The sequence below is a fragment of the Watersipora subatra genome, chromosome 11 (genome assembly GCF_963576615.1).
Source record: "Watersipora subatra chromosome 11, tzWatSuba1.1, whole genome shotgun sequence".
NCBI lineage: Eukaryota > Metazoa > Bryozoa > Gymnolaemata > Cheilostomatida > Watersiporidae > Watersipora > Watersipora subatra.
In genome coordinates, this window is record NC_088718.1 from 24,430,037 (window position 1) to 24,443,631 (window position 13,595).

Consider the following 13,595-nt stretch of genomic DNA (forward strand, 5'->3'; position numbering starts at 1 on the left):
TTCATTACCGTGATTATATTGTTTTAAAATAATTATATACTAATAAATTAGTAGATAGTGTATAAATGAAATTATACTATCAAAACAAAACAATAAGTTATTAAAACTAAAATCATGAAACAAGAGAAAGCAGTGAGAAGTAGCCACAGTGACTACAATGAGATCACAGAAGAGATTGTCAAAGGCAAGATTTTTGATTGAATGCTTACGGTTGGAATAGAGAACTTTCCAGCCCATAAAATTTATAATGATATATAATGAACAAGCTAAAAACATTAACATAGACATCTACACATACCGGCATGAGGAAGCCCTTGTTAGAAATTAGCAACATATTGACAGGAACAACATAGAACATTGGTTTGGCAATCCTGCAAAGAATGTACAGCAAACCTACACAGAGAAGTAAGAGCCTATGGGGTGATTATACAGACATCAAAGTTGTTTTTTACCGGTGTCTGGCCTGCTGTACTTTCCTTTTACATGCAAGAACCTGAAACACAGAATGAAATACAAACAGAGGTATTAAAATTGGTTTAACATAAATTTAAACTAAAAGCGTAAAATAGTGAGTACTAATAAGTTGTTATCTTAATAATAAATTACCTCTAAAAAGGTATTTAAATTGTGAATAGGCAGCGATAAACCGGAATGGACTCATCACTGTGTAAAATGCACTGAGAAGTTTATTAGCCTGTGAACCTGCTTTAGTTTGGCACGACAGTCAACTAAAAACTATGAAATTGCCTACCCACAATTTTATTTAACTGTAAAGAGAAAGGATTACAATATTATCTCCAAGGAATGATAACTCCTACAAATGATATCTTTCAAGCATAGAATTGCAGAGAATCTGATCAGTGATAATAGCACTGAGCTTCATGTTGTTTGAAATGACTATCAGTAAAATTACCAAACTTGGCTGCATGCAAGAGTCACGTAGTTGAATCTCAGTTTTGGATGCTCTTTGTTTTAATTATATATTATAATTCTGTGGATTATCAGTGGGCTGTGCAGTTAAGTCCAGTTCTATGTTCTGATTAAGTTGGTATGTACGAGTTCTGATATGGCGTAATATTTTGTTCTGGTTTGAAACCAAACCTATAACGTTGCACACCCCTGTGCTTCATTGAAACTTAAGTTCTGTTAGGATCGATTAAAGGGCTAGAGGTTGTTGTATGCTTAGAAATAACTCCAGGATATCGAGCTGGTTTAGATAGATCATAAGGTTTGTGCCACAAACCATTAGTAACGATAGGCGATTCTTATAGATCAGCAAAGAGCAATGTCACACACAACAATTCTTGCGCGATGTAACTCAACAATGCTCAAGTAACAAGTTGTTACTTAACCAAAGTCAAGTGTAATACTTGTATGGCTGGTCCAATTGCCTTCACTAATGGTTACTGCCTAACAAATACAATATTTATTCACTGAAACTGCATTAATGGAAGTACCACAAAAATTATAAAAAAAACTCAAGAGAGGATTACTCCGCGTTTACATTGACTAAATGCTCTGTGCAGATAAGCATCTAGTAGACTGTCTTCCGTACATTCAACAACCACCCGTTATAAAATAATCAAAAACTGTACTCGAGTGTCAAACAGAAAAATGTTGACAGGTTAAAACGTTTTTGTTTTCCGATGTAGTCACGCCTCATCTTATAAGCATCTCTGCATATAAATTTTTGAAAGTCACACAATTTGAGCAAATATTGGTATTGATGTACGAAATAATTCTCAACAAATGACGGCCAAAATCTATCAAAATATTACAGTTTAGTAAAAAAAGTAAAAACATGGGTGAGGATTAGAAATACAATGTAACACAATAAGGATTACGTAGATTAGGTGAATATAAACTAGATCTAGTGTAGATTAGAGTAAGTTACGCCATGTATTTCTATGAGTCGCTCTTCTATCGAATTCCTGATTAAAAAGGGGAGCGCATAAAAGTAGCAGCGCGATTAAATAATAACGATGAAACAAACTTAACGCAGACAGCACTGACCTTTCCTCTCCAGCAGCAGGTTCACGACCCCCCTTATACCCTCTCTCAACGACACCTCCTTCCGGTGTTTTCACATTTAGCATATCAGCCTGTCCACCGGCCTTCCGGAAGAGGGCGACGCGGCACGGGTCATGACAGGCAAGATAGTTGTCGAGGGTGTCCCAGCCTCCACCCACCCTCACCATCATATGACGACCTTTGAACCTCTAACAAACACCACAGATTCAGCAATAAAATACAGGTAACTTCGCTGACAGATACAGAGACAAACTCTAGTTGCTGCAGAGAGTGGTACCAGTAGGATTGCAATATGAAATATAAAGAAATATATGAGATATATATAAGAACATGGTTTATTTTCAACTCTAAGCCGCTGCTCTCGTTTTCAGGTTTTAGGTAAACTCAATTTTTAGGTAAAATTTATGAAATCAACAAATAGCGACACATCTGAACCAACCCATACCAACCAACCCCACCAGATATATTCTGGGAAGTTTAACCGAGTACTTACATGATTAAGTGCGACTGCATCTACAAAAACCATAACGACAAACCATTTTGGAGTTTAACGATACTAGCAATTGGTGTCAGTTCAATCCTATCAAATATTGGCCTCTGCTTCTCACAGAATGATCACGGCAAGCCCTGTGATGTAGTTGAAAACTTTGGAGGGCAGGCTAGTCTGATTTTCTGGTAAACAAGGAAAATATTTTTTTAGATATGCTAACAAATTTTGTGATCTATAGGATCTTGCGCTTGCTGATCAAAGACAAACCAAAGTGTGAAGATGTCTACCTCTTCAGTACGAAATAGGACAATTCTAAAGATGGAATTATTAGAGGGCTGACTTACAGTGATAAAATAAACCATATGTTGCTTGTTGATTATTTTAGTGTAAATTCCCCAAATGTGGTAATAGACATGACTATCAGTAAAAAATGAATGCAGTTTGGCTAGACTTCTCAATAAATGAAGAGAGGAACGCTGCAGAAAACTCCGGTAAGTGTTTACTATATTAGCTTAATCGAATAACAGTAAATTGTATATGAAGTAGTTATTAGAAAGAGCATATGACATACTCATATTGTTTTATAATAAGTTACCATATCATGGCCTATATTCATGGCCTACATTCGTACAATAAAATATAGATATGAACTTTATTATCCCAGCCAATGATCTCTAGTCAATGATCTCTAGTCAATGATCTCTAGTTAATGATCCCCAGTCAATGATCTCTAGTTAATGATCCCCAGTCAATGATCTCTAGTCAATGATCTCTAGTCAATGATCTCTAGTCAATGATCCCCAGTCAATGATCTCTAGTTAATGATCCCCAGTCAATGATCTCTAGTCAATGATCCCCGGTCAATGATCTCTAGTTAATGATCCCCAGTCAATAATCTCTAGTCAATGATCTCTAGTTATTGATCCCCAGTCAATGATCTCTAGTCAATGATCTCTAGTCAATGATCTCTAGTCAATGATCTCTAGTTAATGATCCCCAGTCAATAATCTCTAGTCAATGATCTCTAGTCAATGATCCCCAGTCAATGATCTCTAGTCAATGATCTCTAGTCAATGATCTCTAGTCAATGATCCCCAGTCAATGATCTCTAGTTAATGATCCCCAGTCAATGATCTCTAGTCAATGATCCCCGGTCAATGATCCCTAGTCAATGATCTCTAGTCAATGATCCCCATTCAATGATCCCCAGTCAATGATCTCTAGTCAATGATCTCTAAGTAAATTAGACCATGAAACAAAAAATAAAGAATAATAAAGTGAAATTATAGAATTTGAATAAAAAGCTCTTTCTACATAACTCTGTTCTATAGTGTGGATTGGCAATGCGTTGAGGTCTGGTATAAGGTCTAGTGGTTTTTTGGGAAGTAGGTATGTAATGAATGGGCTAGCAGATCGGAGATGTGATCTGAGTATTTCCTACAGAAAATATCCAAAAACACAGCTCATCAGCATTGGGGGCATTTAGACGCTGATCATAACTGTCCATATCAAGGTAGCATAACTTTAAATCACAATTTTTCCAACTTTTCTTCTTCAGTCCCAGATACGAAGGGATACCAGCTCGGAGCGGCGTAAGAAAAAATAGCCAATATATGATTCTGGTAAAGGAGTGATAATCCTTTTGGTTATGTTATACAGAGCCGTATAGCTTCACAGAGTGCCGTGACCAACGGAAGCTTATATGGGAGCTCGCTCATTTCCAAACAAACAGACACGCCCACCACTTTATATAAGTTATAATGGAGAGGGCGCAACAATAACCAACAAAAATTACTCCCATTGGCAGTCGCTCCAAAATTGATTGTTGTACTATACACTATTTGAAAGATGACAAAATTCCCTACAAAAAGCTACCAATAACTGTTTGTAAAAATGTAAAGTAATTGCACAAAAGTGAGGTATTGAGAGGGAGGTATGAATAGTCCATTAGAGATCATTATGTCAATCGAGTTTGTTTGAAAACAAGTGTTTTTGTTTCTGGTTTTGGTCACGGGACTCTGTGAGGCTATACAGGTCCGCCATTACAAACATGTTCTCTGGCACTAAACTGGCCGACAGTCTGGCTAGTGAGAATAACTAGCCAATCATCAATCTTTCTATGAACAAAATTCGAGATGAACTTTATGAAAAAAAAAACCTAAAAATGTTGCGTATGCACGCAGTGAATAGGTAGCGTAATGTGACTCGTCCAGAAAAAGAAAACACAAAACTCGTACTAAACCGGGGACAGCAGGGACCACAGTATGAGACTGACCCTGATGAGACACCTCTTGTTGCCCATTGCATAGATACCATCAGTGAGCTTCTCTACATAGAACTCTGGGCTGCACTTGCACTCGCCTGTCACCTGCTTCACCTGTCAAATATAAAGTGGTTAAAGTACACCCGCTACCATCAACCACAGAATCGGATTTCGAGGGTAAGCTTAGGGCTAACCTCTGCATCGATGTCAGTAAACTTGCTTTTCCCAGGAGGTACTTTCTTTGGCACAGCGCTTTTTGTCATCTCCATTCTGGAATGCACACACAAAGCTGCGTAACTTTGACAGCGACACCCAGAGTTTCGGTGAGCAATGGTGAATATATATATGTATATATATATATATACATATATGGACGTGTCCATAAATAATAATTTGACATTTAGAGTTATTTAATACCACTACACATGCACATTTGCTCCCATTATAAAATTCTTTGAATTAATTGATGCAGTATTTTCTTAGCTTTTAGATCATATAAAATTTACTGCTTTCAATATAGTAGTCCTTGAGCTATGAAGTGCAACACGCGTAAATGCAAGGACATCACAAAATGTCCTTTCATTTACGCATGTTGCACTTCATAGCTCAAGGACTACTATATTGAAAGCAGTAAATTTTATAATATCTGAAAGCCAAGAAAGTACTGAATCAATTAATTGAAGAAATTTTATAATGGGAACAAATGTGCATGTGTAGTTGGCATCAAATAACTCTAAATGTCAAATTATTATTTATGAACATGCCAATATATAGAATATAGGCTCATTGATGTTTGTTAACAAATCCAATGCATAGAATTTTTTGCTGACATGGTGGAAATTCTTGACCTTGACAGACAAAGTTGATTGAAATATATGATCGATTGTGTACAGAACCAGACCTCTATAGATCTGTTTAAACAACTGGGCTGATTCATTTATTCAGAATGTGATAGATTTCTCACCGATAGCTCACCGATTGTTGAGACAACGAGAACGTTCAAGAAATAATAATACAATATCTTTAATATTAGTTTTCACAATAAGCAAAGCTCTACAATGTGTCGCTGACAGTAAAACTGATAGTTCAACGACCCCTGCTTATTTACTTCATTCGTTAACAAATCATCACATGACCTAGTCTTCGAATCGACACTGAGTGGTGCATACAGCCACCACAGGGATACAGTATACATAATTAGCATAATTGAAAAAGAGCTAGCCATAGATGTAAATTAACAATAAAAGTACTGCCAGAAGAAGGTCCACATAGAACTAACCTGCTGAGTAATCGCTCGTCTTTCTCGATTTCCTTTTCGAGCTGAATGATTGCTGGAGGCTCTATACCGTAGCGAGAAGCAAAGCGAGACAACTCCAGTAAGGAAAGCACCACTTCCCTTTTTTGTTTGTGTGTAACTAGCAATGAGAGACGGTAGAATTCATGTAAGGTAGCGAGGAATAGAATTAGGGACTAAACACAATCAACCAGTTGGGAAGGATGAAACTCCACACAGACTACTTACTCAATCCATTCGACTCAAACAGGATCTCAGGCTTCACACCAAAGTGCTTGCACCACATGATGAATGTTGCAGCATTGTCACGAGCATGCCAGCCTCCACGCCCCGCAGCGGTGTTGTACTTTATCTTCTCCTGCCATGGAATAATATAATTGACAAGTCATGAAAAGAGCAAAATATGATAAAGGTATCCTTATCGGGCAACAATTCTTTCCTCACTGCTTCGAAATGCACTAAAAACCAGAGGTGAAGGTTTTTGGCACACATCCTACAGTATAAGCTGTAGATGCAAACAACATTGCAGTCATTAAGGAATACACCCTTAACAACTTTAGTCTTCCGTTAATAACAATAATTTTCAAAACAACCTTGACATTGATAACAGCCTAGCCATGCGATCCGGATTGATGCAACTTTATGTGACCACTAGCCATGAACATTGGGCATAATATTTTGCTGCAAGAGATCGTAGTTGATATCTCGTGGCTGATAAGGAAACCATGTTAAAGGGATGACCACATGGCAACCAAACCATAGCTTATGGCGTTAGAAGTTTCACGTGAAAGAGGATGGACAAGGAAAGACAGAAATATTGGGACCATGCTTCTTTAGGTTCCACCAAGCACATCTGTGATTGGATATCTTATTAGTATCGCATGCAATACTGACTTTAGTTTCTCACAAACGATATATTCAATTGTGATTCAGAACTGTAACAGATAGAATCATGTGACCAAAAGAAAGAACAACATTAATTCTATTGAAGTCACGCACAACATATTTCGTTTGCTTAGCCTGAGATATCTGCACTTTAGAAGCTTCGATTGCTGTCTGGCCAGTCATTTCCTAGTGCATAATTATTCTAAATAAATCATAGCCATATAGTTTATCAAACTGTACCTTTAGTTTATTTGCTTGTTTATTTTGAATGACATGAATAAGTCGACATAGGACAACTCCATTATCTAATGAGTCCATGAAGGTTTCTGGGTTGATAGGCTCACCTGCAAGCAGTCAGCGTAGCATTTGGGGAAACAGAACAGAACATCCAAAGGTTATGAATGCAGAAGTCATTTATAGGGAACACCACACCTAAAATAGTTAATATGGTGCCAACAACTGGCACATGCCTTCTGTAATAGAAGTTACCTCTATTACCAGATGAAAAATAGATTGTAATATTTTGAAATGTTTTTACAAGGTAAAATTTTGAAATGTTTTTACAAGGTAATAGTTTGAAATGTTTTTACAAGGTAATATTTTGAAATGTTTTTACAAAGTAATATTTTGAAATGTTTTTTACAAGGTAATAGTTTGAAATGCTTTTACAAGGTAATAGTTTGAAATGTTTATACAAGGTAATATTTTGAAATGTTTATACAAAGTAATATTTTGAAATGTTTTACAAGGTAATAGTTTGAAATGTTTTTACAAAGTAATATTTTGAAATGTTTATACAAGGTAATATTTTGAAATGTTTATACAAAGTAACATTTTGAAATGTTTATACAAGGTAATATTTTGAAATGTTTTTACAAGGTAATATTTTGAAATGTTTTTACAAAGTAATAATTTGAAATGTTTATACAAGGTAATATTTTGAAATGTTTTTACAAAGTAATATTTTGAAATGTTTATACAAGGTAATATTTTGAAATGTTTTTACAAGGTAATATTTTGAAATGTTTTTACAAAGTAATATTTTGAAATGTTTTTTACAAGGGTCGTGGAATCTCCCCTGAGACTGAACCTTAACATCAGCCTATTTAGTTTATTTCTGAAAGAGCAACAATGAATGAGCAAGGATAATTTATCATGACACAGATTGGCTATTGAGTATGTGATAGAAAGTCATACTTTGTGGGACAACAGAACTGAGTCAACAGCAACTGGTACCTGTGAGTAGCGAATATAGTTTATGATAGTATATCTGGAAAGTGGATGTGATACCAATAGTAGTGCGTATGATATCTATAGTAGTGAATGTGATATCTACAGTAGTGGATGTGATACCTACAGTAGTGGATATGATCCCTTCAGTAGTGGATATGATCCCTACAGTTGTGGATATGATCCCTACAATAGTGGATATGATACCTACAGTAGTGGATATGATACCTATAAGAAATGGATACCGATAGACAATAAAGGCAGAGCTAAACGCTACATACCAACTACCTTTGTGAGCCATTCTGACACGTCCTCTATTAAGGGCATCAGAGCTTTCTCTCTTGACTGCGCTGCCGCCTCCTTGAACTGGTCAGCATCACCAGCCTCCTCATCTACACGTAACACCTAAGCTCGGTACATTTCTAACACAATACTAGCATACAGTATTCTCCTCCTTCCCTAAGATTTAACCACAGTGATTGTTTGTTATGCAGCGCGTCAACTCACATAAACTAAACACAAGCATTTTAAGAAAAGCAATTCATGAGGAGACAAATTACTCACTGTCAATAGCGGCCATGATACCAGCTTTCTTGAGGCAGTTACATCAGATTAGGATGGAAAATCATGTGAACTGCCACAGAAGTGACCTTTAACATATTTAGTCAATACCTGTAAAAGGTGACAGAATCTTCAGTAATGTATAGGTTATATGAATAAATATTATTGGCTAGTGTAGTTTTGGTCATAAATGCAGTTTATCCTTATTTGAAAGCATCACGGTATTTGAATCTTTTGACATAAATATAATATCTGATGCAGGTTTAAAAGTTTATCAATACGGGTAGACCAGCTGTAGCATTTTACTTTTCACAAACTAAGCAAGCAGCAGCTCCATCTTTTGGTTTGTATAAATGAGAGTTATTAGCTTCCTAACATTTGAGTTAGCTTGTCAGAAAGTCATAACGAACAGAGATCGGTTCAGGCAGATGGAGTTGAATATTTTCCCACCAAGATTCTTGAACAGGCATTATGACACAAACTCCTTTTGCACAAGGGTGTGTTTTTGCTGTGGTTTTGTTTCAATATGTAAAATTGTTGTAATCATGAGTTCCAGTTAATCTTATGTATGTTGGTTCGTTTTAGCTATTTTTAGCTAGTTCCCCACAAGCCTTCATTTTATTGACTAGTTCATCTTAAATTCTTTTAATTGAACATCCAGCTGGACTATTAGTAGCCTACTAATAAAGCAAAAAATTGAGAAAAAATCTTTTCATAAACAATTAAATGGTGAACTCTGTAATAGTCATAGATTTACAAATTTAGGAACACACTATGTCGAATTCTAGGCAGTTATTAATGCATTGACAACACTAGCCAAGAGACTTCTAGCAGGCCCTAGCGGATCACAAGTAACACAACACAGTAACAAATAATTATGATTGTTTTTTAGCCAATATCAGCATCAAATATTTCAGGTAGCATCAATAAAATAACTGGGTATAGATACAATACAAGACTAAGGTTTCACATGCGCTACCAAAATAACTGGGTATAGATAGAATACAAGACATGACTAAGGTTTCACCTGAGCTACCAAAATAAGGAAGGATCTAAGCCGAGGTCCCTCTGAAACTCCAGCACTTCATGAGCTAAGAAAGTTTTATATGAGGTCATCTCACCGAGAAGCTACTTAAAATTTCCGTGTACATAAAATTGCGTTCATACACAGTGATGCTGGATGGCTATATGGACTAGTTGTGTGATATAATCGACTCGCTGTAACTCTTCCCTTTACTTCAAGAGGGCTCCAAAAAAGCGAGACAAAAAAAGCCAGATCTTTAACTCACTCATTTACCGCTTCTAGCTAAGTGAGTACACACGTCTATATTTTGTCTCCTGATAGTAACGGCTTGCAAAGAACCCACTGAAAAAAGCCCTTTAGTTCACAAATTGCTTTTCAGACATGATAAGTCAAAACAAGGTGATTATAGCGTAAGATAGTGGTAACCTAAATACACGACATCGGTCTTAGAAGGCAGTACATATTAAGATCAACATCTAAAGATGCTGAGGGCGACTGGATTTCATATCACATAAATTAAAAAAATTATTTCCTTGCGTGCCTTTTCTAGATTAAGTCACTCTGCACCTGATCGAATCAGTTTCTGACTCCATGATGGTTCTGTCAGCTGATTGATTGAGCTGCTAAAGAGAAGATGCTTGCAAATATACAAAACAGGAGTATCTTTTTAACGATGGAAAAGGCACGCCATGATAGGTGGGTGTGTCGGCGTTTCATTCAAGTGCAGTAAAAATGTTTGAATAAGTATCTGATTCTGCGCGTGCACGCAGGGTTTGAAAAGTTGCCATGTTGCAAAGATGTGTTAGCTGGTTTAGTAGGCATTGAAACTTATGAATATTTAATACTCAAAAACTCTGATTCTGCACTTTACCTATGCATGGGACCTTCCTATACCCACCCCCATACCTGCCAACTCTCACGCATTGGGCGTGAGACTCACGCATTGGGCGTGAGACTCACGCATTGGGCGTGAGACTCACGCATTGGGCGTGAGACTCACGCATTGGGCGTGAGACTCACGCATTGGGCGTGAGACTCACGCATTGGGCGTGAGACTCACGCATTGGGCGTGAGACTCTCGCATTGGGCGTGAGACTCACGCATTGGGCGTGAGACTCACGCATTGGGCGTGAGACTCACGCATTGGGCGTGAGACTCACGCATTGGGCGTGAGACTCACGCATTGGGCGTGAGACTCACGCATTGGGCGTGAGACTCACGCATTGGACGTGAGACTCACGCATTGGGCGTGAGACTCACGCATTGGGCGTGAGACTCACGCATTGGGCGTGAGACTCACGCATTGGGCGTGAGACTCACGCAATCACCCCAAAGAAAAAATGAAAATGCGTGAGAAGTGCGTGAGATTTTTGCCCCAATTTCCAAAATTCTATATATACTAATATTGATGCATCAATTACCACAAAACCAAATCTCACCAATGATATACAGCCCTCCAGCTCTCCCAGCTCCTTGGGGGGCTGTATATCATTGATCTCACGCATTGCCCCACTCGTGTGTTGACAGGTCTGCCCACCCCATTCCTGAAGATAAGATAATTTTATAGTTTTAATACAGTAGTATAACTAGCATTACTACAGTATTTGCTAATGATACTTTGCTGACTGATATTTCAACGCTAGTGTGAAATATTCCACTAACAGAAAGAAATACATTGTCTTTGTCGGTCGTTGAAAATATTAACGAGACTCAGATGCTTTACACACAAGGTTTTCTAGGAACACAACTTTAGATGGAGCTAGAGCTACTACAGCTAATGAAATATGCATATAATTTATTACAGACGGCTGGTTGGCTTTGCGTGAACGCCTGTAGTTGTTTTCTAGTCGCTAGTTAGTCTTTTGTTCAGGAGACGACAAACCACCGATTTTATAACAGCTCAAACATGGTTATTTGCAACTAAGACTATTTGACCGGCGACAGAAAAAGTCGGAAGACCGGCGAAGGCCTTCGCGTGTTTTTTGCTATTGGGCTAATGATTTTGGCTATATGTAGTGACGTAAGGGTAAAGGTCGTGAAACCTTTATATCCACTAATTTCTTTTTTAACTATTTAAACGAATCAAATACTGTGTCCCATGATTCAACTAAACAGATCGTCCAATAGCGTCGTTCCTGTGGCTCGGCCACATATTACGCGAAGATGTCCAACGTAAAGAAAAACAAAAAACAGAAGCAGGTAGCTTATTAAGTGTTTTAAAAAAGAATATATTCAGTCGCTTTTGTTAAAAATTAATTTTGCTCTCAATGTCTTGTCATTAAACACATTTAGTTGTCGTTTAACGATGTGATTAGCATGCAAAACGTGCATGTTCTCCAACTGGTCATTTCTCTAGTCGTCGAGGCTTCTTCGCCCCTGGGCTCAGACATGACTAGTCAAGGTTGCAGTGATATTTCTTGTGCAACATTGCTCTTAAAGCCCGCATGCACAGCCTCTGCTTGCTGTAAGAAAAACCAACATACTCACTCAACAATTAAAGTTATTCTATAATTATCATTGTCGGTTATTGCTATAGCATTGGTATTTGACACGCAGGTACTGGTACACGTACAGCTTGCTGGTTTTTAACATGCCTCAGAAAACACTATTTTATGAAATACAGTAGATGCTTCTACAATTTAAACAATCCATTCTGGTAACATTTATGTTACAAGGATTTTACATTATACAAACAGTTAAATACATGTAAATTGCTTGATTCATTCCAAAATTTTGTCAAACTCTCCCCTTTGATCCTTTAAACAGGAAACATTTTAGACTTGACTTTTTGATTCAATGATCTACTGTAGATCTAATTGTAGTATTATTGGTTTGTATTGACAACATTTCTCCTTTTTTATCACTTTCACTCGGTCTTTGGTCCATGATGGCGATGATTTTACAATAAGGTACGGGGAACGCACACTTTACACACGCGTCACTTTACATCGAGTTTAACTTATTCTAGACAGCAAGGTCTATTTTTGAAAGGAAAAACAATGAAAAATGTTTTATTTTTTATAATAAGCAAAACAAAAATATATCTTTATTGTAATAAGAGCAGAGTCTATCTGTTGTATTATGGCATTTGTTGGGCTCAGGCTATATTGGTGTCTGAGCTCAAGGCAGTACAGGTGGTCTTGGTAATTACGGTGAGTGCATAAAGCTGGATAAAGCTAGTGGGTAAAGCTAGTAGATTAGCTAGTGTAAGGCAGTATGGGGGAGGATATAAGGAAGTGTAACGAAAGACGGAGTCTCTTCTTGATCTTCACATCAGTACATGTGAGTACATCGATTTATACAACATGGCACAGTTGACAGGATATAAGGAAGTGTAACGAAAGACGGAGGCTCTTCTTGATCTTCACATCAGTACATGTAAGTACATCGATTTATACAACACTATCTGTCTGCTCAACTATTTGTCTCCAAGGGCTAAGGTTATGATAAAAGAGCGCTTTCTTAGACACTCTATTGCCTCTAAGTATTTTTGAATAACTGCGCAGCTACTTATTTTTTTGTGCTTTAGAGACACACCTGCGGATCTCGCATGGCAAATTAGGCTGTGAGAGTATGAATGGATATAATAAAAGTAACCGTAGACATCAATTTCTCTCTCAGGTGCGGCAGGAGGAAAAGCAATATTTTTAAGGCTAACCACAAGATGCGCATTATTCAAATCAAATTTGAGGACCTTTGCTGACTCTACTCTTCACTTTATGTGGAATTTTTTATGTACTAGCATGAAACATAAACTTTACCTAAATTCTTTACTTTTATGAAATTTACGCTGTAGGAGGTATGCGTTATAGGAGCG

General features: G+C 37.3%; 2 protein-coding genes across 4 annotated transcripts in view; one reads left to right on the forward strand and one right to left on the reverse strand.

Annotated features, from left to right (window-relative positions):
- LOC137408152 (growth arrest-specific protein 2-like) overlaps positions 1-13,595 on the reverse strand; it is a 17,572-nt gene continuing 3,977 nt past the window's right edge. Inside the window, exons 1-10 of one of the 3 annotated variants that reach the window (XM_068094543.1) lie at positions 11,581-11,613; positions 8,758-8,865; positions 8,475-8,585; positions 7,204-7,307; positions 6,307-6,436; positions 6,064-6,199; positions 4,979-5,054; positions 4,797-4,898; positions 2,014-2,219; positions 1-493 (exon numbers count right to left, since the gene is read on the reverse strand). In XM_068094543.1, coding sequence (XP_067950644.1) covers positions 436-493; positions 2,014-2,219; positions 4,797-4,898; positions 4,979-5,054; positions 6,064-6,199; positions 6,307-6,436; positions 7,204-7,307; positions 8,475-8,585; positions 8,758-8,773 — 939 coding nt within the window. In that variant the 5' untranslated portion in view covers positions 8,774-8,865; positions 11,581-11,613 and the 3' untranslated portion in view covers positions 1-435. Of the gene's footprint in view, positions 494-2,013; positions 2,220-4,796; positions 4,899-4,978; positions 5,055-6,063; positions 6,200-6,306; positions 6,437-7,203; positions 7,308-8,474; positions 8,586-8,757; positions 8,866-11,580; positions 11,614-13,595 lie in introns of those variants that run through there. The other 2 variants (XM_068094542.1, XM_068094544.1) reach the window with 2 other exon arrangements.
- LOC137408150 (translocation protein SEC62-like) overlaps positions 11,908-13,595 on the forward strand; it is a 23,726-nt gene continuing 22,038 nt past the window's right edge. The window contains exon 1 of the mRNA XM_068094540.1: positions 11,908-11,977. Coding sequence (XP_067950641.1) covers positions 11,942-11,977 — 36 coding nt within the window. The 5' untranslated portion in view covers positions 11,908-11,941. The remainder of the gene's footprint in view (positions 11,978-13,595) is intronic.